Source organism: Equus quagga, chromosome 4, assembly GCF_021613505.1.
Source record: "Equus quagga isolate Etosha38 chromosome 4, UCLA_HA_Equagga_1.0, whole genome shotgun sequence".
Lineage (NCBI taxonomy): Eukaryota > Metazoa > Chordata > Mammalia > Perissodactyla > Equidae > Equus > Equus quagga.
The window spans coordinates 26,516,289-26,542,344 of NC_060270.1; the positions used below are offsets into that span (position 1 = coordinate 26,516,289).

The following is a 26,056-nucleotide window of genomic DNA, read 5'->3' on the forward strand; positions in this document are numbered from 1 at the left end:
GGGGAGAGAGGACAAAGAGGATTTTCAGGGCAGTAAAACCCTTCTGTGTGGTACTATAATGGTGGATACGTGTCATTCTACATTTGTGCAAACCCACAGAACATACACCACCAAGAGTAAATCTTAATCTAAACTACGGACTCCAGGTGACAATGATGTGTTGGTGTAGCCTCATCATTTGTAACAAGCGTACTCCTCTGGTGGGGGATGGTGACAGTCCGGGAAGCTGTGCCAGGGGTGGGGGACAGATGCGCAGACAGGGACTATATGGGAACTCTGTACTTTCCGCTCAATTTTGCTGTGAACCTAAAACTACTCTAAAAAAATAAAATCTATTTTAAAAAAATGACAACTCAGTGTTCAAGCACTTTATTAAATCAGATAAGAAATCTCCACAATGTTACACATACCAGATTGTATACAACTATAAGGGCATATCACTTGTTTATAAAGATACAGCTGAGCCGTACGATGGCAGGTCTAATAAGCCATCTCTAGCCAACTAAAATTTAAGAGGAAACACAGTAAAGGTCATGTAAGTTCTAGAATAGTGAATCATGACAGAGCTCACTCATTTTATCCTTTACCTTCAAAATGCACATGATATCTATAGGCAGAAAAAATCTGAAGACTAGCAGGTTGTCACTAGTGAGCTATACATTTCATTCAGGAATATAAGCCTCTTACCATTTACTGGGTCGTCTGATTGTTAATCACTCAAGCCTGACCACAGAAAAGAGTTTTTAGAGATTTACTGCTGTAAAATATATGCCTGTTATTCATACTATGCCTTGAAGTCATTCAGCTTTCATTAAAGTATGATGAAGCAAGATGCCCAAACTAGGAATCCCAGCTATGAACTGATCACTTAGCTGCACTCAACATCAGTTCAAGATAAAACACTGTGAAGACTAAAGAGACAGTAGTGAAACAATTCAGCGAGGCTGTAATAACCTAGATCTATTTTAATTTAGGTTAGTAACACTAAGTACTAGAAAATAAAGTCTTTACTCCTGTAGCCTCAAACTTATTTGTTCACAGCTACATTTAAACTTACGATCACCATATACTAACGGGTAGGTAGACATGATCAAAGATCCTGTGGCAAGCTTCACCTCCCTACACCCCTCGCTCCCCCCTCCCCGCAAGCCTCCTATACAAGTTTCCCCTGCTTTAAGCTAAAAGGTCAATTTTGGATTTAAACTTGTATGAACTAAGTTTATAGGAGCTAACATGCAAATAAAGGGATAAAGTTAAATTCATTTGCCAAGAGCAAACATTATAAATGTATGCTACTATCCTGCTAAACAGAAGACCCAGAGAAACCACAAATATAACAAACACTGCATTAGGTTTCAAAACAAAGAATCTTGAAGGAAGTAATTTTATCTTAGAGTGCTAGAATTTACCCACCAAATGCTATTGACCACAAAATGTTTCTGCAACTAAAACTAAAAGATAGAGAATTATAGGGAGCTGGGAATACATGTTAGATACTAACGATCTTCAAGCTTTGAAGATGTCATTGCATGAAGAAAATTATGGGAAACACTGTTCCCGATAATTATGTACACCCTTAGTGTAACATATGGAGATCACTGTCTCCGATATAGACACTGTGGTAGGCAAAAACTACCTTGTTCTTTATACATTATGGAAGACACTGCTCCCGATAATGTGAGTTAGGTTTGTGACAAAGGTACTGGAAATTTTGCAAAATTTGAATTAGTTACACCTTGGATAAATTGAGCTGTAACACATATGGGTATTATCACAGCCTGTAAGTGACATTAATTTATAACTTGATCACAATTCATTGCATTTAGGAGAACTGCCATTTTTATCTGGTTGGGTAAACAGAAGTCTAACTTGATTAGCAACCCGTAATTAAATTTAATCTTCTCCAACACTTAGAGCTTTATAATTTTATTTAGCTTGCGGCTGTTTTCTAAAACCCTCAAGTGTTGACCATAAATGCAAAACTTCCAGTATCTGTTGGGTTTTATTAGCAGATGCTGCTTTTATTAAAAAAAAACGACAGTATAACTGTCATAATTATGGAAGGCACTGCTTCCGATAATTATCTTCTATAAAAAAAACACCATTTATAGTGAACTCTGTCACTGATAAATAAACAATAAATATCTCAGTGCCAAAATGATAGAAAGCTTTTCCAAAAAATTAACACTTTGGCCAAAATTTGGCAGTGTGTTCTTTAAAGTCCGACAAACTGAGTTTGAAATTAAACACCTAAAACTGGTTATTTCAAAATACTTTGGAAAAAAAGAAAACAATAAAAAACTAAACAAAGGCTTATGGGGCAGGGGACAGAGAAAAAGAAAATATACTAAGTCTTTGGCTTCTGGTCTCCTCTTTTCATAAACAATCTTGAAGTTAACATATTAAGGCCTTACTCCTGCGATAAACAGTTGAACCTCAATTTATCCAGCTGAAGGACCTCTATTTCATACCTCACTGGCAAGAACACAAGTCCCATCTCTTCTGAAAGTTAACTGTTTCACGCAGGAACGTGGAAACCAGCTAAATCCTTAAATGAAGGAATACATCTCACTTGGAGAATCAGGTCTTACAACCTGCTATCTCCTATTGAGCGTCAAATGAGGGTGGAGGATCACAGGGAGCCAACACTCAACCTTCAGCAGTTACTGCCTCCCTCCTCCCGCTCACGAGATGCCAGTTCACATCCTCAGGACTTGGAGCAATGGTTCACGCCACTAGCTCTGACTTTTTCATAACTTTAACAGGAAAGAGGCCGTTACCATTACAAAACACTTAAAATTCTAGAGACGATCAGAGAAAATATTGTACGATGAACATCTTAAAGTGGTTATTCACTTTAACTTGAAGTGCAGGAACCTACCCTGTATTAAAAGCTGCTGCCTAAAAACATATAGGAGTACCAAGATGACTGGGTAGAATTTTAACAACATTAGGTTGAATAGCCCCTACTGAAAAATGTTGCACAACCAGCACAAGTCTAAAAACCACACTACCCTGATATTCTCACATAAGTTATGGGTATCACATTTAAAACTCATTGTCAATGTCCCAAATGTCGCCGGAGAGGGCATTTGCAGCTCCCTGAATAGTCCAAGTTGCTAGAGCCAACTGGTTTCTCAACAGAGTTTCATTGAAAGCACCACTGTTTTTCTGACGCAGCTTCAAGTGCTCTAGCAAAGCCGACAGAGTGTGAGAGCCAGAGCCCCAGAAGATATGCCGGAAAGGAGACTCTCTCGGAGACACATAGGGAGAGAGGAAGTGATATTCCACCTAGAAAAACAAAGCACACAGGAGCATCAGCACAACGTTATGACTTCTGTTGTGAGGAAAGGACCTGACAGAGGAAAGCAACTGTCATTCTCTCACTTCAAATGTTAAAATCTCCCTGGATTTAAGAATGTTGAGAACCACGACACTAATGTTCTAACATGAAAATTGTAAAACAAAGTGTCCATTCCTTTGTAAAAGTGAACTCTAATTGTACTGGGTATTTTTTTCGGTTGGGGCATAGCATAGATATGGAAGGTTTACAACAAGTTTCCATGTAATGAAGTCTCTGCTTCTCCCAAGCAGACTAAGATAAAAGCAGTTAAGGGCTGAATTAGCATAAATACAGAGAAAATGACAGCTAAAGGTCACTAATGATCTCTTCTTAAAAATGTTTTTAGGGGGCCAGCCCGGTGGCGCAGTGGTTAAGTTTGCACGGTCTGCTCCTGCGGCCCGGGGTTCGCCAGTTCAGATCCCAGGTGCGGACATGGCACCGCTTGTCAAGCCATGCTGTGGCAGGCACCCCACATATAAAGTAGAGGAAGATGGGCATGGATGTTAGCTCAGGGCCAGTCTTCCTCAGCAAAAAGAGGGGGATTGTTGGCAAATGTTAGCTCAGGGCTAATCTTCCTCAAAAAAAAAAAAATTTTTTTTTAAAGCCTAAAAAAATTAATATGAGGTCAAATGTCTCTTGTATTTCCAGTTTAGAGATGTTGGCTCCAGATTGTGCTAGTAAATAAGAGTCAAAATCTGTGCTGAATTCTAAAGCAGCAAAAGATTCCAGGCTCCTAGAGATATTACTGTACTTTTTACAAATCTCAAGATTTACCAATTAAAAATTAACATACTCTAGTCCCTCCTTTTCTAAGAGTTTACTTACTTTCATGATACGGTCGTTGATCTCCCTCATGACAACTCTGTTTGCTCTCTCCGCATTCTTATAATCTGTTGTTAGTCTGGATGTAGCACGGAAAAAGTCTCCACGAGCAGAATATAGCCACTGGAGACTCAGACCCATCTCCTGAAGCAGAAAGACATTAAATTCGCTATCGGACGCTGGTTTCTAAGGATGTTATTCTATATACCTGCCTAATTGAAGCATAGCAACTGAGATGATTCTGATAAAAGGAAGCGACTCACAGACAGGCTCAAGACTCGGGGGAGCAAGACGTAAACACTTTGTACAGCAGGTTCCAAGCCCTATAAACTACAGTAACACACTCATATTTCAACCAGCAGATAGTACAATTATCTGTTTTTAGCCTCCTAAGAAAATCATCCTCATCAAGAAATTTAATTTAATTGACTTAGTAAAAGTATATAATCCTGGGGGCCGGCCCCATGGCTAAGTGGTTAGGTTTGTGTGCTCTGCTCTGGCGGCCCAGGGTTTCGCCGGTTTGGATCCTGGGCACGGACATGGCACCACTCATCAAGCTTTGCTGGGGCGGCGTCCCACATAGCACAACCAGAAGGACCTACAACTAGAGTATGCAACTACGTGCTGGGGGGCTTTAGGGAGAAGAAGAAGAAAAAAAGAAAAGATTGGCAACAGATGTTAGCTCAGGTGCCAATTTTTTTTTTTTTTTAAACTTTAGGTTTTTTTCCTTTTTCTCCCCAAAGCCCCCCGGTACATAGTTGTATGTTCTTAGTTGTGGGTCCTTCTAGTTGTGGCATGTGGGATGCCTCCTCAGCATGGTCCAATGAGTAGTGCCATGTCCGCACCCAGGATTCAAACTGATGAAACAATGGGCCGCCTGCAGTGGAATGCGCAAACTTAACCACTCAGCCACGGGGCCGGCCCCCCAATTTTTTTTTTTTTAAAGTATATAATCCTGTGTAGTTTATCATTTCCAGTTCAATCTCCCTATGAGGGAAAACTTCAAACATTGTTGTTCAATGAACTTCAGAATCTAGTTATTTCCATGTGCTAAGTCGCATTTTCTTGATCAGTTACAATTAGCTTCAAATTTCAAGAGAGCCATAATAATTAAGATGTGGTTATCAGTGATTTACCTCATTTAAGGATCTGCTAAATTGACTTCGAGGACCATAAAACCAGTTGGAAACCAGCAATTAATACTTGCTGTGGCCTCTCCTAGATCTTGTAACTGACAGCCTCTCAACCTCCCTTTCAAATGAGTTATGGATTCTAAGTAAAACTAGACCTCGGTTCACTTTAAACCGTACTTTGGCTGCCAATCATGTCCCCTCCCCAGGAACAGCTAATGGCATTCTTCAAACTGCTTGACACTTGAGCAAGAAGAACTTGACTTTAACTGTGCTCACCTTTATGTCTGCTCTGAATTGGTTCATGTCCTTCACAAATGAAAGTATTTTGTCATTATACATATCATAGTTCAGGTTCAATTCAACATCGTAGCTAAGTTTAATTAGGAGCTGACCAGCTACTTCTGCTGCTGCACGTGTCAGTCTGCTCAACTCGGGAACGTTCTGACTCAGTACCTCATAGGTATCCATGGTAGTACCCAAGTAAGGATACTCCGTGTCCTGGAAAACAAAGCCAGGTTAACATATTCAGGTGGGATACAGGACTAGGAGCCTCACATCCCAGTTTCACCGTCAAGGTAACAGTAATGGCAATTCTTCCCTTGCTTCTAACGTATTCCTCCTCCAATGTTACCGCAAACCCACTACTTTAAGAAGACACCACTTTTGCTGCTTCCTTTGAACCCAACCTACTCCTAGAAGGACTACTTTCTTCTCGGTTCTATAGAATCCCTGTTCTATCACATCATATACCCTGAAGAGATTTCTAGCCAAACTCCTTGAAGTTATATCCTTGTTCTCTTCTCTCTGGGAAGTTTGGCCCACATTAATGAGGGAAGAGGAAGGCATGCATGAAAGGTACTTTGAATATAAAGTGTTACTCTCAGACTGGAATTTACCTTCTTCCTAATCATGCAGCACTAGGTCCGCTCATACATTATTACCCCTCTAACAATGTCTGATGCTCACGACAACTTCTCTGTGCCTTCATTAGACAACTTTCGTAACTATTTCTTTGACTCTATTCCCTACCATTGACCTTGGTGACAACCTCACTGACAATCCTTTACTTTTAGACTGTACATCTCTGTTTTATTACCTGTACCTCTGAACCAGCACTGCTAGACTTCTGACATCTAAGAAGTCATTAAGAATTTTTTAAAAACATGACTTCTGAAGGTCAACAGAAAGCATCCATAAATTTCCTTGAGCACAGGACCCAACACTCAGTTCTTCCTAATGTACTACATAGACATCATGACCGCCTATTTCAACACCATTCGTACGGCTGCTCTGGCAGAAGGTCAAGAGAATGCCAGCTAGGTGAATCTCCAGATGCTGATCTTTCATCACTCCCTCACTTCAAACCTTTCCCATCCTAGTCCCAGACTAAGATAACAGGTATTAAGAAGCCTAGTAAGGACCTGGCCTCTACTGGATGAAGAATTTGAGGCCATTCTGAGGTCAAAGTCAACAGCTTCCATCCTGACCCCCTACACTGACATTAGGACCTCTTCACCCCTCAGAAGAGCTGCTACAGGGCTGGTTTTCCATCTCTAGCAGTTCGGCACAGAAGCCTTCATCATTCTGTTTTCTCTGATTAGCTTTCAGGGCCTTCTAACTGGCTCTAGTACCAAGCCAATCTTGTCTCCCTACAACTTGGTCAGTTCAAAGTTCTGTCTTGTAACAATCTTACTTCTGTTTGGTTTTTGTGCTTTAACCCATTATCCTTGCTTAAGAGACCAAAACACCTCTAGACAAACATCTGGAACCATATTTCAGCAGGTATCAAGAAGATCACTGTCCAGTAGAACTTTTCATTTGATGGAAATATTCTATACCTCCCTGTCCAATGTAGGCTTGTTATAAAAACTCATCATACTTAATTGAAGAAGTTTTGGAAAATAAATTCAAATGCTAATTAAGCTCACTGAGATAACAATTCTATGTTCAGACTGATAATGAGGGAGCATGCAATAACTGCATATGTCTAACTTCTTCTAAAACACATTAAGCACTCTAGGAAACTTGGTCCTATAACTGATGAAAGAAGATCTAAGATGTAACACTCTGGAGTTCTTCAGACTTACCTCACAAAAACAGAAAGACAATGCTGGGATTCCAGAATATGCAAGGAAAGGGAATGCAGCATTATCAAAGGAAAGTTTCTCGCTGCAAGGAAAGCAAGATGTGTCTTTAGAAAGTTTTCTTAAGAAAAGACTGTGCTACCATGCAACCCTACCCTTGCCCCGAAATAAATTCTTCAACTGAATCTCTCTAGGTACAGGTACGCCCACGGCAAGGTTAGGTTTAGATCTCTACCTAACAGAGTAGGTGCTACTGGGTGATTCTGCTTTTTTATTAGCTGTGCATTCACTTTTCTCAACTTACACTTTGTTGATCCAGTTGCTGTCCCGATACAGAGACAACCCAGTAACTGGATGTTTCACCTGTAAAATAAGAAATTAATGAATGCATCATTAAAATGAACCTTTCTCAACTTATTCAGGCTAGTCACTAACATGTTTCTCTATAAACATTTATACAAAATAATGAATTTTTTATCTTCTTGAAAAAAATTTCTTTAAGACAATTTAAACAATCTCAAATTTCTGAAGTTATTCCTATTAGCCTTGTGCTGTTGGTTCCTTTAGTTATGGTGAGGAAAAAATGTTTTCCTCCTTAATTAACATCTTAAAGGTGGCTTAACCACAATTTTAAAAGCCTTCACTAGCCTTCATGATATACCCATCTTGTTTATGGTTTCTTCGTTCTAGCACGTTTTATACTACTGCCAGCCTAACCTGGAAACACCTTACTGCCTTGTTGGAGACCCTATCTAGTAATCCCTAGTTTCCCATGGGATCAAGGTCAAGTTCTCTGAGCATTATTTCCCTCCAACTTTAGCCACTCCAGTATATAGCCTCTAATCCCATTAGGCAAATACTGTTCCTCTCTCATTCAAAACTATGGTCATCCACATGTCTGTCTTTATTCAATGAATATTTTATCTGGCCTTCTTAAGTCTTAGATATATATAGTTCAAGTCCATTTAAACCTTCCTTAACATTCTGACTCTACAGAATGCCCTGTGGGCACCTACACTACAGCTTAGGCCTCATGGAATTCTGCTACATATTCTTAAATAGACCACAGATTGTTTGAGATGAGAGCCCTTCACATACCACCTCCCTCATCTCACATGGTTCAGTGGGCTGGGGGCAAATAAGCCAAGAGCATGACTTAAATAATGCTGCTATAGAATTTATTCCAGATTTCTGCTATTGGTTACTTATAATGGTTTAAATATCAATGTTTTCCATCTTACGTAAATTAGATAAAAAATTAAGTTATACAATTTTATAATTAGGTATATACTCACTTCTTGCATCGTTTTCTCAATAAGTGAATACAGCAGTGGGCTGGCAGAAACCTTGAAGTTCTTGGCACCTGCAAAGAGATCATTTTAACATTGCCCCGTCTCTAGTCGAGCAATTTTCACACTGCTAATTCTACAACTAAAAGCATTTGCCCAACTGGAACACCCCTAGATCAGTGGCATATGCAATTATCCTCCAAGTAGACAAAAAAGTGATTTACGAGTCAGGTTCTTTTGTGACTGCTAACCCTAATTTGACTCAACTGAAGTTCTTACTCCTTGCTTTTGTGTACTTTAATGTTAATGATTTGGTTTGGGGTAGCTTTTTGCTTCACCCAGCAAGCTTGCTATATCCAATACATTCTGCTGTGTAGGTAAACGGCAATGACGACTAATCTAATAAAGATTCCGTTCAATTGTAATTCCTTCCCTTTGCTTCCCGATGTAGATATTTCACTATTCTCAGTTCATCCAAAGACTATATGTGCACTTTTAATAACATTCAAACTCTTTCAGCAGTTTGATTATTTGGTATTTCTATCTGTGATACCACAATCTAGTAAGACGTGAATTAGTCTCCGGAAGTCCTATTCTATATGGTATGGTTTAGTTCCTTCTGGTCTGAAATATAGCCCAGCCTAGTGGTTCCCAAACTTTAGTGCATGAGAAGTGCCTGCTGTGCTTGTTAAAATAGTTTGCTGGACCTATGCCCCAGCTCCTGACTCAAAAGGTCTGGGGTAGGGCCTGAAATTTTGCATTTCTGACAGTTCCCAAGTGATCCTGATCCTGCTGATCTGCGGACCACCCTGAGAACCGCTGCTCTAGACAAGGCAATCTGCGCCCATTCTGTCACTGAACGGCCTATTAAGAGAAAGCTACGTCAATCTTTTGATCCAGGTATGGCCAATAAATATATAACAAGTGCTGCTTTAGAAAGCTTTCTTCTGCTGTTTTGTAAGTAGTTTACCGGAATTCACAAACAGCTAACGGAAAGGGTACTTACCAAGAACAGCTTTATCCAGATTAATGTAAGTGAAAGCCTTTAAATGCAAGGAGGAAAGGTATCCCTGGAAGAGAAGGAAAAATACTGATGTACCAATATGTAGTGATCTATACCTATTATTAGGAATTTCTTCTTAAATTTGGATTCTATTGAGACTAAATATACCAAGGCAAAAATGACGGAATCAAATCTAAAAGAGCATGGTTTCCGGAGAACAAATTAAGCCAATACAAGTTTGGGTGCCCAGTCTGGGTATGGATAATACATAGACAATACCTCCAGCCATTCAGTGGCACCAATAGCTCCGAAGTCTCCAGCACCCCAGCTGGCAAAGACAATGCTTCTGCTGGGTTTAAACCCACCTAAAAGAAAACAAACAGTTTGATCTTGGGAAAGGTTATAGGTAGGCAACTGACTCAAGATGAAATCAGAAACTTCTAATTCAAGGCAGCAGGTTCAGCAATATTTCTTTTCCTTTGAGGACCCAGGTGAAGGAACGAAAAAAGGAACAGGAATAAATTTTAAAAGTAATCTACAAAGAACAGGCTAGGAGATCATTTGCAGATAAGATTTCAAGTACATAGTAGTGACTGGCTTCCTGAAAGCCACTTTTTTCCAACTCCATTCTTTGAGTCCCTTAACTTCTGGATCAAGAGATATTTGCCATCGCAGTGTAAGTATGATATGTATCTTCTTTGAAAATAATTCGCTTAGGGGTAAGTCATTTAAAACACTGGATTACTTTTAAAACAATTGGCATGAAATAGACTAAAAATTCTCAAATTTAAGTTACAGGAAATAGTTTTCAGAGAAATTACATTAGTGACAGTTCCTTTTGGGGCTATATGTGCCACTGCCCTCCATCACTCGCCCTTCCCTGGGTACGTATTTTTCTGCATTACTGTACTTTTGTATAAAAGTTAAGCACTATAACTTACCCTATGACCCAAAGATTCAAGAATGTGATAGGGGCTTGGGGGAGGGGGAGCGGGGGGAGGCTGTAGAGGAGTGGCAGAGTACCATGGAAGAAAGGCTTGAAAGAAGACCTTTATATAAGTATAATATATAAATATATATAAACATATTATATGTTGTATTTATAAATCAAATATATTCCATATTATACTTATAAATATAATATATAAAATTATATGTTACAATTTTATAACAAAACTATAGAACATTAGTACACAGGGACGCCACTGCTTGCTTTCAAATAGATTCCTTTGGGACAATGTCAGATCTGCCATATCATTCTAGATACGTCAAACTAAGAATTAGGGCCCAATATAACACTTTCTGTTGTCTCAAAGAAATTCACGATTCCCAGTACAGTGAAGATGCTGCATGGACAGCAGTTTCAAAGTCGAAGGCAGATACAACAAAAAACAATCTACTTTGTACTTAAGAACTCAGGGTCTGGGGCCGGCCTGATGGCGCACCGGTTAAGTGTGCACGTTCTGCTTCTTGGTGGCCAGGGGTTCGCCAGTTCAGATCCCGGGTGCGGACATGGCACCGCTGGCAAAAGCCATGCTGTGGCAGGCATCCCACATATAAAGTAGAGGAAGATGGGCATGGATGTTAGCTCAGGGCCAGTCTTCCTCAGCAAAAAGAGGAGGTATTGGCAATAGTTAGCTCAGGGCTAATCTTCCTCAAAAAAAACAAAAAAAAAACCAAAAAAAAAAACAGAACTCAGGGTCCAGCACGAGTGAACCATAGGAATATAGGCAAAAGTGAGCACAGCCTATTACAACATTTAGAACTATACATTGCACACAGATGTTCAAATTCTCAAAATTTGTACTCTACCTTTTGAGACCATATCAGAGAATATCCGGGCAAGTTCCAATAGGAGAGCTGTTCCTACACTGGACTTTGCAGCTCCAGGACCCCAGGCATCCCTTTGGGCCCCTATTACAACATAGCGATCTTAAAAAAAAAAAAGAGGACAAATTACACAATCAATTTTTAAACTGTTTTCTAATGTTGAAGTCCTGAATAAGTAAGTTAGTAGAAGGGTAAAAATGTAGTCTAAGTATTAAGAATAAGAGGGCTCCCTGCAGTTCTGACTTAGGACTCGAGGGATTAAAAGTTCACATGACAATACTCATCTCTTTAGTACTGCTACTCTTTTTCTACATTACCATTAAGTTTAGTCACTGACTACTTATTTGTGCTAATTGTTTAATAAGCTATTAAGTCCAAGGGCTTTCCTTATTAAATGATATGACTATTTGATTGCATTTAGATAGATAGATTGCCTATTCCAGGGACTGGCAAACTACAGCCTGCATGCCCATTCATTATGTATTGGCTATGTTGTCTTTGTCTTACAATGCCAGAGCTGAAGAGTTACAACAGAGACTGGGTGGCCTGCAAAATGTTTATTATTTGCCCCCTTAAGAAGAAATGTGGGGGCCGGCCCCGTGGCCGAGCGGTTAAGTTCACACACTCCGCTTTGGCGGCCCAGGGTTTTGCCGGTTTGAATCCTAGGTGCAGACATGGCACCGCTCATCAAGCCATGCTGAGGCGGCATCCCACATGCCACAACTAGAAGGACCCACAACTAAAAATATACAACTATGTACCGGAGGGCTTTGGGGAGAAAAAGGAAAAATAAAATCTTTAAAAAAAAAAAAAAAGAAGAAATTTGCTTACCACTGGTCTACTTAATAACTTAAGAGATTTTTCTAGTGATATGGTGATTTTTTGACAAGTTAATTTCCTAGGGCCTTATTAATTCCCAATAAAACCGACCCCTCCACAGCCCACTTTGGGACAGACAAGATTTAGCATTTCATGAAACTGAGTCAAGCCAGCCTTGCTGCACTCCCTCCTCTGGCCACATCCTTAAGAAGTGAGGAAATCAGAAAAACAAACAAAAAACCAAGGGTCTTTACCTGGTTCTTCAAAGCCTTTAATAACTCCAAAGACGTTAAAAATTCTTATCTCTTTCAGCTCATTGTTCACTGTGAGCTTCACATTCTTATCCCCCGGGAATTCCAGCCGACACGAAGAGTCTGTTTTCCAAGAAGAAGGACAGTCTCCTTTCATGTTTCTAGTAGGAGAAAACAGAGATCAGAGTCTGACTTACTGCTACGTCCAGCAGGTTTATAAAGTCAGTCATCCTTCCTGTCCAGGAAAGTTCCAGGGTAAGTGAACAGATAAAGAGAACACACAAAATTTACTCCCCAGAGGCCAACATTTGCATCTTACTCTGATCTGCGGGCAGTCATTTGAAAACCATGAGTTACTTCCTAGTTTAATCAATGTTTTCAAAAAATTTCTCTACCTATTCTCACCTGTTGTGTGCCTCTCTGCCAGAGATATAGCTGTGGTTTACATTTGAAATAGATACCAAGACGGACTCAGAAATAAGCTCTTATATAAAAGTTCATTAATATATTTTCATGTTTCCTGACTCCCTCCACTAACAAGGGTAGCATACCTTCTTATCTCAGTTATAAAAGAGTATTCTCATGCCACTCGTAGTTAGATCTCTTTCCCTATCCAATTCCTCGTGTTATGCAAACAATCACTGCTCTAACTATGTCAAAACATAATTATCCCTCACGACACAAGGATGAGATAATGGGCTGGCTTCACAGGTTAGGAAAAGACTTGTAGGTGATGGGAAGAATTCACTGATTTTAAGTTTGGTATGAGTCAGTAAGAATCATCTATTACAAATGCCTCAGATAGCATTATTAATAGTCATATAAGCGGCCGGCCACATGGCCGAGTGTTTAAGTTCGTGCGCTCTGCTTCAGCAGCCCAGGGTTTCGCTAGTTTGGATCCTGGGCGCAGACAAGGCACCGCTCATCAGGCCATGCTGAGGCAGCATCCCACATAGCACAACTAGAAGGACCTACAACTAGAATACACAACTATGTACTGGGGAGCTTTGGGGAGAAGAAGAAGAAAAAAAAGAAGATTGGCAACAGTTGTTAGCTCAGGAGCCAATCTTTAAAAAAAAGAAAAAACAGTCACATAGTATTTTACAAACTCCTTACATGTAGATGTTCTTCATTTAAGACCAGTTATCCTGTTAAGTAGAATCCATTTCAGTGACCCAATAAAGTCCAAGAAACATGATCAGCAGGGTTAGAGTAACTCGTTCTATGTCACGCAGCAAACAAATGCTCACATTAGGTGTCCGAAACTACATCTACGTCCTGTGCCAATACCAGGTGCAAAATATGTCCAGACCAAGATAAAAATTAATGACGTGCTCTAATTAGATGGCTCTATTTTTAAAGAGGGACACTAATATACTAGAGAGGACATCCAGAAGGACTAATCATGACTGTAAAGCATCTAGAAACTATCAGGAGAACTGAGGATATTCAATCCATAGATAAGGAAACTTGAATCGTTCTGTTGTTAAAAAGAAAATCCAGAACTAACGGGTGTTACAGGGAATAAGATTTCAGCTCAACACACATTCTAACAGATCTTCTCTAATAACTGAACGGGTTGCCACAGGCAACAAAGTGCTTTGTAACAGGAAGTACTCAAACAGAAGCTATGCTAGGAATATCACACAAGGAATTCACTGGCTGAACTGAAAAAGGACTCTTCAAGTTTATAAATTTAACGTCTACTATTAAGATCATTTTATGGAGGATAAATTTCATTTTTGTCTACACCACGTTAAAAGCTATCCATCCCCTAAATGACCCAAATGTGAAAAATTATAGCCAACACTTTTAACATTTTATCAAATCAACTTAAACATATCATTCCTCCTCTAATCATGAAACCTCACCCTGCAAGACAACTTTCAAATAAGAACTTACGCAAACAGCGCTTCTGCAGCGGCTCTGGAAATTGTTTGGACAGGTATATTAGGCAATCCTGATGACTGAGATGGTGGAAACTGTGTGTGATTGAAAGAAGGGAATCCTGGTGTATAAGGGTCACCGGTTCCCAGATGAGCCTAGGAAAACAAAAAAGTAATTAGCTCCATCAGGCACTTATGCAAGAAGGTCCCTATAAGATCCAGATTCAGTATGAAGCTACATCCCAAGCTTAGCTGAGCACCTTAAAGTCTGAAAGTCTGAGTGGCTCTATGATATGTGACTCGTTTTTATATGGCATAGGCCAAATTCTCAATTCAAGACACTAGTGATAAAATACTTTTAGCATGGGGCTGGTCCAGTGGCGCAGAGGTTAAGTGCACACATTCCACTTCGGCGGCCCGGGGTTCACCGGTTCAGATCCCGGGTGCAGACATGGCATCACTTGGCAAGCCATGCTGTGGTAGGCGTCCCACGTATAAAGTGGAGGAAGACGGGCATGGATGTTAGCTCAGGGACAGTCTTCCTCAGCAAAAAGAGGAAGATTGGCAGCAGATGTTAGCTCAGGGCTAATCTTCCTCAAACAAAACAAAATTTTTAGCAATAAGTAATAACAGTCTCAGTCTCAGTCATGTAATCCATATTCTTGCTTACTGTTAAAACTCTTCCAAAAAAAGAGCTTATTTAAGGAAGGCACAGTTCTATTTCTATTAATGTAGATAGAACATAGCAATAATTTGGAAAACCCCAAAACTCATTTACTCAAGAAATAAGAACTCACATGTCCAAAGACTGGAAGCTTTGCATTGACAATGGGAAATTTAGCCTGGTCCATGTATATCAAGACACCAACTGCATTTAAACTTTCAGCATTTGCAACCTAAAGAGAAACAGGTAAAGCTCAAAAAATGGAAGACCTAATCATACAAAGCTAGAAGAATATATCCTGGAATTTACACTGTGGACAGTTACAGGGGACTACACTGAAATTCCCAAATGTTTCAAATAGCTTATATGTTTAGAAAAAATATGTGTCTTAAAACTCATTAAGGAGAGTTTAAAAGACAAGAGAAATAATAAAAAACCCATCTGGGACAACTACTATCTTGATATGTTCCATTCTGTCCCTTGTGTAGTTTGACCTGTAACTTCCCTTTTTATAAAACATAGTTATAACTGAATTCTGTATGTACATAAAGCTCAGTTACACAGACACAATTTCACTTACACATTTCTGATTACTTCATTTTCACTGAAAGACAATGGCTGCAAAATACTCCAAGCGGATATGCCATAGTTCTGAAGCATCCTGTCACTTCAGATAATTGGAACTTATTTGATTTGTTGAGCAGTTTAGTAAATTAAATTACATTAACAGGTATGAGCATTTAACACTGCTGGTTTTCAGAATGTAATAAACAATGCCGTTCAACTAAAGAATATGATACCAATGTATTTAATAAGCCATACTCACCTTTTGAGCAAAAGTGATTTCCCCTGCTCTAACAATCACTAAAGATCCATTCACGGGATAGCTTAAAGCCTCATAGTCTTCTTTAGTGCCAAAGTTAGCATGGACCAGTTTACCCTAGAAGAAAGACATTAGATTTAATAAGCATTACGGCATTAGAACAGCCATAGAGTCTGAGACAGAATGGTTTTACAGATCAAACCAAGAGAGGAAAAAAAAGGAGGTCAAGGCCTAGAAAGGATGTGAGAGTTCCACAGTCAAACTGGCCAGGGCTACCAGGAGTTAAGCCAACATTTCTGGCCTCCTACACTCATGTCTTTCATTATCTCAGGCTGCCTTTAATCTAATTTCCACTGATCTATTTACATTAATTAATTTACATCTATTTTACATTGCTTCAGATATTTTGGGGACAGAGAAAGGATAATAAACACAAAGGATATGTTAAACACAAAGACATATACCAACAGAAATATTATAGGTTAGCCATGGCAGCACCAATTACATGTTTCCACACTTGAACCCCAGAGTTGAGGACATACATAGGAATAGGTCTTCACTAAAATTTCTGATAATAAATCTGTCCAAAAATTACTAAACACTATTACAATAAAGTGATTGCAGAGATCAACTTTTAGATATTTACATAAATTGTCATCATAATGTTCCTAAACACTATTAGAGTTCGATGTACAGCCAACATTAACAACCAAATGTCTAAGTATAGAAAGCTTGCAGGTGAACTAAAATCCTCAATGTTCTGTAACAGAACAATCTACCCACTTCCAAACTCCTGGCTTGTAAGCAGTCAGGGAAAGTGATACAGAACAGGTGACCAGGAAGACCAAAAATTACCACAAAAGTTCATCTGGCTCAGAAAGCATCCACTACATAGACCCCTGACATATAAATATGTGGTTTTTAACCTAAAAAACCTAGATACATCTATTCTATTAGCTATTTTTTAATTTCTATGGTAGTTTGGTCACACTTGCCTAAATTTTAAAAGATCAAACATCACAGAATCAAGCTAACACTAAACACCAGCCAAGATGGTTATTGATACCTATTTATATCCACATAAGGGGAATCTGATATATGCATTCACCCAGCAAATACTACCACGTGTCAGGCACCGTCCGAGGCTCTGGGACACAGCAGCAAATGAAACCAACCCCAGCCCTTCGCGTAGCTTACATTCTAGCATGGAAACAAATGAATAATGTCGGGTGCTACAAGTACTATGAAGAAAAATAAAGCAAGACAAGGGGAAGAGATTAGAGGAAAGACATCTTTGATAAGATACTCAAGGAAGACTTCCCCAGGGAAGCAACATCGGAGAAGAGACTTGCCCATGACGAGGGGACAAGCCACGCTGATATTTAGAGGAAGAGTGGTCCAGGCAAAGGGAAAGGCCTCGAGGTGGGAGCAGGCTCGAGTCTGAGAGTGTTTGCGGAACAGCAGGGAGGTCAGAACACCCAGGGCGGAGTGAGAGAAGAGGAGAGCAGCAGAATTACTTAGGGCCTTGCCAACCAGGATGAGGACTTGGGATTTTTATTTTAACTGAGCACAGGAGGGTTGAGAACAAGAATATCTCGTGACCAGCTCCATTTTACGAGAACAGTAAAGACAATGAGTTTTTGAGCTACTCAACCGGGAGAAAAAAAGTCATGCAGTGTTTTGCCTTACTTACAGTAACTGTTGTGGCCTTACTATACGCCACGTAACCAGTGGGATTCTCCACCAGGGATATCATGTCACCACTCCCGTTCACTACGGTCACCGAGCTCTGAGCATTGCTAAAAAAGATTAAGTTAAAATGAAGCTAAGGGCAAGCTTAGGAAAAAAAATTAAATGGCTTCAATACATTTAGTACTTGACTTCATTATTTTGAAAATCTTTGCTATATTTAGCACACCTAAAAACAGCTTCTTCTGTAAGTTTACCATTGTTCAACATACCTGCCTTTGACCTGAATCTTAACAAAATGTTCATCACGCCACACTTTGTTGAGCTTAAATTCACGGAATTGATTCTCAATGAAAAAAGCCAGGCTTTCATCTTTTTGAGATCCAGCCTCGCGAGGGACATAAGAATTTCCATTCAGCCGCCTGGAGGAAAAGAAGGTCACTGTTAAATGAACTGAAGTTTAATTTAAAATAAACATTAAACTCAAATATCTGTTTTAAAACTGTTTTAAGAGCATAACTCAATACTATCCATTATAGTTAAGATAAATTAACTGTGACCCAAAATTTCTGGATTGATCAGATAGAGACAAACTTAGAAGAAGAAAAAATTATGCCCCACATCTGAAGGAATTCATGACTTCAAACTTGTTAAAATTTCTTTTCCACTGTAAAGCATTCCTTTAAGAGCCCCATCACAGTACAGCATATCTGCTTAGGGTAGTGTCAGGGGGAATCAGTCGCTTCCAGGAGATCTGTTGTGAGCAAAATGAAGGATAATAGTATTGTTGGTGGACTCCAGATGTGCAGCTTCAATTTTCACCTACTCTGAAGCATTTTGAATCCTCTGGAAGCAAAATTGTTTCTTCTTCTGACTCCCATGGCTCTTTGTAAATATACACATCACGTTATATTAGTTATCTTTTTTTTTGGTAGACTACACTCTCCCCTCACCCATAATGCACACACTTACACCACTCATCAGCCATGCTGTGGCAGCAACCCACATATAAACTGGAGGAAGACTGGTGCAGATGTTAGCTCAGGGCTAAACTTCCTCAGCAAAAAAAAAAAAAAAAAACCCCAAAAAAACTAACAGCAGAAGCCTTAAGGACACTTCTTAGGCTATGCATTAATGAGTGAGAACTGAAGAAATCAAGGAATACTAGAGACATATCAAGCTGGACAGTCAGTCCTGATCTAGAGGATGAAGATAGTTACTGATGCCCTTGTGAATAGCAGCAAAGCTCAGCATGACTTACACAGGGTTAAGATGGAAACCCCAGAGCAGAAGAAAGTGACAACAAGCAACAAGCTATGAAGAACCAGATGCCCAAAATGATCAAGGACCTATGGAATTTTTTTAAGAGAAAGGAGAGTCCCCACAAAACTTCTAACTTTTTTCCTATCAACATAGTTTAAATTCTTTACTGATTCCTTACCCTCTAACTCCACATGGGAAGCCTCCCCTACTCTAACAAGCCTTTCCTCCAGACTGTCACCTTCGTTTTGTTTCCCTGTAGCTAATCATCAGTATCTGCTTAGGTGCTGAGGCTGAACTTGGGAAGAAGCTAGAGCTTACTTGATGGTGTTGGTGAATTCTGTGGCAGTCAGTCTCTCTGACAACATCGTCCTTAGGTCTGTCCACAGTAAGCGAGACGGTGTTTCAGGGAAGTACTCTTCCGTTTCTGGTGGTTCTGTTCCCTCTATCTCCTTGGAGTCCCCTGATCTGCCACATTCAGATTTTGGTTCAACACGTTTACAATAGCCCAAGTAGCCAATCATAAATCCTAAGGATAAAAAGTTTCAGAGTTGAATTTATAGAATTCCATTTATAATCTATTCATATAGGAATTGTTAATCCTTGCTGATAAGCCTCGAAAATACTGGTTTTAATCAAATTGTAAGCAGTCTGAAAGTAAATAATGCATCTCAGTTTTGTATATTTTAAAGCATTCAATCTAATAAATTATATAACTTTATTTTAAACAGTTCCTTTTGCAAAGCATAGGTATTTTTCCCCCCAGAAGCCTTTCCTGAATACTCATATTCAATGCTACAAATAACTGATGCGTTATTTCTGGTGTAACATTTGCACATTACACTGAAATGATTCGTGTGTCTCTCTTCTCCCACCAGGCGAAACTCAAAGGCAGGTATAGAATCTTAGTCATCATTGTATTCCTAGTGCCCAGCACAACAGCACATAAAAAGGTCTAAAATAAACATTTGCTGAGTTGAATTAACAGACTTCTAGAGTTGGTGACAAGCAACATTTAAGTTTTGAATGGCCACTCTTACCAATCAAGAAAAAGATGATTACAGCAATAACAGCATAGCAGAAAGATCCATTAAACCTTTTTGGTTTTGTGAGGCTGGCGTGATTACTTCTCACGTTATTGTCAACATTTTCTTCTTCATCTACAGCTAGTTTCATCTCCACATGACTGTTATCGCCATCTACTTGCCGAGCCAGACTAAATCGGGTGTATGACAATGGTGCTCCACCAAACTGAGATTTTAGAAAAAGAGAGAAAGAAAGCATATGAAGGAGAGGGTAGTGAATAGGAACACGTATAAAACGTTTGGTCAGCTATGTACCATCTACTGGGATAGTCTGATCAGGGCTTTCTTGAGTTCATCTTCTGTGCTTGGCTGTCCCTCTCCACGGCACCCAAAATGCCATGAAACTTCTCTTAAGATTTCCCATAATTAACTCCACTCAAGACTGAGTATACCCTTGCTTTGTGGGATTAGTTCCGCCTCAAGAACCCCACTTCTAAGGTAAATGAATACCGGATAATAACTTTGGGTATTATTTCAGGCTTCCTGGGAGACAGTCGTTCTGTTACACTTCACATTCTTGCAAACGGGTGACCGAGAAATACCACTTAAAATACCTTACCAAGTTAGAGAACGCCGATCTGGCTTGATCCATCGTTCCGTGCTGTCACACTGATGAGCCTCCTATTAAAAAAGAGAATTCATAGAATGAGATAGATACCACTGTATCAGATTAGCGAGGGCTTTTCATTACTACACCAGATTAATTACTATATATCAAATTTACTCAAAAATATATTATCATCTTTCTAGAAAGGGTCTTTAACCAAGAGATTTAGTTTACATGACGACTATATTTAGTGTGATCCTTGATTAGATACTGAATTGAGGTGGGGAGGGAGCAGCTTGAAGGACATTATTGGGAGAAGTAAGAAATTTGAATGTAGACTAACTCCTGGAAAACAGTATTTTATCAACGTTAGATTTGGGTAGTGTGATAATGGTATTGTCTTTTTGGAGGAGAACGCCCTTTTTCTCAGGAGATCGATGGTGAAGAATTTAAGGATGAAGTGTCGGGAGGTCTGTAACTTATTTTCAAACAGTTCCAGTTAAAAAAAGCAAATGTTAACTGTTAACATTAAAAGTAAACTGTTAACAACTGGTGAAACTAGGCAAAGGGTACATGAATATACACAGTACTATTATTTCAATTTTTCCTGTAGGCCTGAAATTTTTCAAAATTAAAAATGTGGGGAAAGCTAATTAGAATGTCATCAGGGTAAGTAGATTTAAGTAACTGAATTTGGTAGGCAAAGAAAAGGGACAAATAAAAAACAATAGACTAGCACCTGAAAAAAAAAAACAAACCCAAACTAAAATAGAATTAAGTCAAGACTGGCCGTGCTCCATACACCAGTGACAAAGCATTTTCAATGGAAAAGGAGAAAAAAACCTTGATCCTTCTGATTAAAATGAACAGTTCCTACAAATGATTTGACAGACCTCTGATGTAAAAAGAGTTGACAAAAGAAAAACATAGAGCACGCTATTTTACAGATAAAGAGGCCAGTTATGAGAGGTTAAGTGACTTGTTCAAGGCTGAAAACTGATAATCTAAAAATGAAGTTCAATGGGTTACTGGGTTATAGAAACTGTGTTCTCATCTCCAGAAATTTAAGAAATTAATCTTAACTTTTTCCAAAGCAAAGTACACCTCTGTAACCAACAGAGCGAATCCTAAGTTAAGGCACAGACATTAAGTGAAATCTAGATTTTCTAGTTAATTTGGTTTGAGTGCATCCAGACACTTGAGAGTGATTATGTTGAGCTGTATAAAATGGCTATTTACTTCATACTACCTATTTCAAGGCTTTTCCCATGCTGCAAGTACACGTACAGCACATTTAACACCCACATGGCACAAAGCAAGCTATAAGATATATGCAGACTATGAAACAAAAGACATTATAGAAACTGGCATTTGAAAAGTCTCCTATCAAAAATCTATTAACAAAAAAAATTTTTTTTTAATTCCCAAGCTTTAAAGACCAGAGCCAATAAGTAATAGGTCATATTCTTAGAAGCACAATCTCTTGTCCCAACTGGTACAAAAAGCTTATCACTCTCGCTGCACCAGAACGGTACAAACCCAATCTCTGGAGCCAGAACTAGAAGACCCCACCCTGAACCAATATCAACCATCCTTTTCTAGGAAACAGCAGCTCACAGGTTTAATACTCATCTGAACCAGCCATTTCTCAAGGTTTCTAGTTTGAAATTAATTTTAAGACTAAAGTGACAACATATTTAAATAAGTGATCTAAATAAAGAATTTAAATAAATGATGAGGAGACTGAGTAATTCTAAGTCTGCAGGAACAGGCAGATAATAGAACACGTAATTATGATTTTGTATAATTAAAATCTAAGTACATTTTTTACTGAGAGGACAGATATGTTTAGTTCTGTTTCAACCCCAGCCATAAAATTAAGACTATAACATAAAAGAAATCAAGTCAGAGGAAATTGTGACCTAGGCAATTCCCATGTTAACCTCATCATTTAACCCCACACCTGTGAAGAACATGATAATTCTATGATATCCACAAAAGTTATTCCTGAAATTATACATAACAAATTTAAGTCATTCTTTCAAAATGACCCCACACAGAGTAAAGCTTTCTACTTAGGAGAATCCCTTAATGAATTTTCTTCCAACGGAAATCACTCTATGCCCTAAAAGCATGGGAGACAAACTTTTCATACCAGTTGTAACACTATCCTTCTACAAACAGGCAGGTCTGTTAAAAGACCACATCTAAAGGCCAAACAAATCTTACCGGGCTTATTTCAAGATGTCACCAACGACGTTAATTATCCATTACAAGACACAAACCAAATATCACCTTGTGTATCTTTGGTGTTCTCAAAAGTAACTGGAAAAACTATTCCGTTTCTCACGTTAATAATGAAAATTAAAGTAAGCAAAATAGAGCCCCACCTGTTTTGAACATAAAATAGAAGGAGGATCTTAAATGTCTTTAACTGAGCCATGGGATGGAAGACAGGAGGCAGGCAAAGGAACTAACTACAGCCTCAAACTTCTTCAGAATTCAAATCATCTTATGCCTACCTTCCTGAAATGTGGCATTAATTTCTCTTTAATTTTTTAAAATACAGTAATTATCTTGAGGTCTTAAGCTACTTTGGGGTGTCTCAAAACCAGGGGTCTGTATGCAATACATACAGCTAAACAGGGGTGGGATGGGGGCATCAGGTACCAAAATACACTCTCATCTGTGTATAACAGACCCAAAGCTGCTATTCTATTTTACCCGAAATAAGAATAAGCCCCTTGTTTGTTACCACTGACAAGTCCACTTCCATTTAGAAAACAGGCCACAGTTTCAAGTCCTTGGAGCTCACATGAAATAAAGTTCCTCTGCCTGCTTTTGAGGCTCTGTTTAGACTTTCATTACCTAATAGCTTCACTGCCCTCTACGTTCTCCAAAATAAGACAGAACCCAGCCCCTGCCTTTACCCACCAGCATTCTTCCTTTGTCCTTGAAGTCCTACTCATTCCTTCCAGGCTCAGCTCAAGGGCCATCTCTGTGAAGCCTTCTCTGACTAACTGCCCTATAACACTTGATATGGAATTATGTAGTAATCAACAAAGAGTAAAGGTATTTTATTTCTTAACAGTATTGGGGCATGCTTAATGTATATGAGGTTCATTTTTCATATCATTTGGAAACAACACGAAAAAGAATATAATGAAACCCCTGGACCTGGAATCTTTCCCATCCTTGCCACTATTCTGGTTTATCCTGAAATCACTGGGCAAAGCTTGGGTAGTAGGGAGATTTTTAAAAAGCAGAAAAACTTTAAAGTTTAGGGCTCCAAGATCTCAAACAATTGGTTACAGATACCCATTTTGCAAACTACTTCCCTAGGCAACTAGGCACTTGCAGGTGAAAATGAAAAGATTACATGAACTTACAAAACCTCTGCAGGGTCCTTAGAACTCACACACTTGTGTACACCCAGAATGACTTCTGAAGAGACAATCAAGGTCTTCCCTAGCTTTAAATGAAAAGGCAGCAGAGGAAATCAAAAACAAGCAGAATCTTCATTGCCATTCAGCTTTCTGAAAAAAGACTGACCAATTTGAAGGTCACCCCTTGAAGTCATGGCAGCCTATTGGTGTAGTGCTCATCTAGGAGAGCAGACAGAAGGCACATGCACAGAAGAGTGCCAAAAGGCCTCAGAAGATCATTTTTAACTAGCTTTCATTGTTGTCTGATTCAAATTTAGCTGAGAACATTGCTCCAATATAGGTAAGTACAGTATCAGAAGCGAATAACTGCCACGCCTAGGGCAGAGTTAGCCAAGTCACTCCTTCCTATCCAAGGGTCTTCAGCACAGGCTAGAAGCACACCATTACTTGACAAGAACATTCCACTGAAGAAAAGCTAAAGGGTGCTATGCTATATATAGACTTCTGGAAAATATTTCACATCAGTGACAAATAATTCTGGATTTTCTTGTGAGGCACACTGAGTTTATTATAATCCAAAACTGAGGGAAAAAACAGCAGGGCCAATAAGTACTTCAGATAGCCTAGGTTTAATTTTGACAGTAGAAAACTTCTGGAAACCACCTTAAGTGTCTCTGTCAATAAGGTCAAACTCCCCAGCCCAGAGACAACTGAATCAGCCTCTAGTATTGCAAATTCATATCTAAGCCTAGAATAAAGGTATCAGGTATCAGGTATCCAAATACTCCTGTAACAGGACAACTATTTCCTACTTCAATCCTCTTACTACTCCCCCTAAAACACACACAGGCGCGCGCGCGCGCGCACACACACGCACACACAGGAAAAAGCAGCAATAATCGAGTTCCCTAATATACCCAAGGTCGCTACCAGCAGTAGGCAAAGGGAAAATGTTGACCAAAAAGAGTCAAGTCAAAAAAGCATGACTTTCTTACCCACTCTCCCCACTGCCCGCTTAGAGAGCTGACCACCAGAAACAGGGACACCATGGGCCTCTAAGGCGTTTGTCAATACAGCACAGCTCTTTGCCCATATCGCTAATTTTCAACCGTTTTTCCTTAGCCTCCGGACCATCGCTTCCACGAACTATCTGTCCTATGGTCTCCCATTTTATAGTGAGGACAGCCTCGCAGCCCCAACAGGCTTAACGTGAACGCCCGCAGCGTTCAGTTGGCTTCTGACCTGGGAAAACGGAGAAGCCACCCACGAGGCCAAGGGGCACGCCGAGAGATCAGGGTGTACAGAGTTCAAGGGTATAGCTTACAGAACCCCCACCGCACGCCCACGACACACTCTTAACCGAATCGAGGACAGCTCGGTCCCCTCCAGCGGTGGAGAGACCAGAGCCCGCACGGGACCAGAGGAAGCAAAGGGCTCCGAGCTCAAGGTGACCTCCACCCCCAGCGCTGCGGGGACGCTTCCTGGAGCGGCCACGTGCTCCTCCCGAGGACCCGCCAACGCTGCGGCAGCGCGGCTCGCCCGGCGCGGACTCCTCGCTGCCGAGCCCGCGGCCTAAGCCGTCCCCGGAGGGCCAGCATTTAAGGGCGAGCCACTGAGAACAAGGGACGCAGGGGGCCAGAGGAGTCGGACGCAGAGTGGCGGGGTGCAGAGCGACAGCGCGGTGGCCCTCCTCTCGCCCTCAGAATCCTAACAGAGAAACCATTCGCCGCTCCGCCACCGAGCCCGGGAGGGCGCAGAAAGGACGCGAAGTAGGGCAGCCGCTCTGCACCCCGCGGCTCCACCCTCTGCACCTGCAGCCCGCTCCTCGCGCCGCAGCGTCCCCTTCCCCAGCAGCACGCGGTCCCCGCTCCATCCCGGCCACCCCACCCGGAGGCGCCCCTGGGGCTCCCCGACGCTGCTGGACAGCGCCCAAGGGAGCCGCGCCGCAGACCGCTCGGCCCAGCGCTGCAGGCGGAAGGGAGGACAGCAGGGCCGCGGCTTCTAACAGCGGCGCGTCACTCACACAGGCGACTCTTCGGTCCGCCCCTACCCAAGCCGCCGACGGCCGCTGCGGACGCCTCGCCAAGCAGACTACGGGAAGCGCCTGGCTCGCAGGCTGGCCCTGTCTCTCCCGACCCTCCC

General features: G+C 40.4%; 1 protein-coding gene across 2 annotated transcripts; it reads right to left on the minus strand.

Annotated features, from left to right (window-relative positions):
* Positions 1-353: 353 nt before the first annotated feature.
* Positions 354-26,056, minus strand: TFRC (transferrin receptor). Of its 2 annotated transcripts, none has more exons than XM_046658367.1 (19): positions 25,938-26,056; positions 20,541-20,602; positions 19,937-20,147; positions 19,218-19,425; positions 17,909-18,058; positions 17,641-17,746; positions 15,951-16,064; positions 15,258-15,356; positions 14,477-14,616; positions 12,578-12,735; positions 11,487-11,606; positions 9,954-10,039; positions 9,678-9,741; positions 8,678-8,745; positions 7,687-7,745; positions 7,386-7,467; positions 5,575-5,796; positions 4,169-4,309; positions 354-3,291 (listed from the first exon to the last, which is right to left on the minus strand). In XM_046658367.1, the coding sequence occupies exons 2-19, from the start codon at positions 20,571-20,573 to the stop codon at positions 3,049-3,051; spliced, it is 2,304 nt and encodes a 767-aa protein (XP_046514323.1). In that variant the 5' UTR covers positions 20,574-20,602; positions 25,938-26,056; the 3' UTR covers positions 354-3,048. The 2 variants fall into 2 exon arrangements, with proteins under 2 accessions (XP_046514323.1, XP_046514324.1); XM_046658368.1 differs by lacking the exon at positions 25,938-26,056 and adding an exon at positions 23,463-23,481.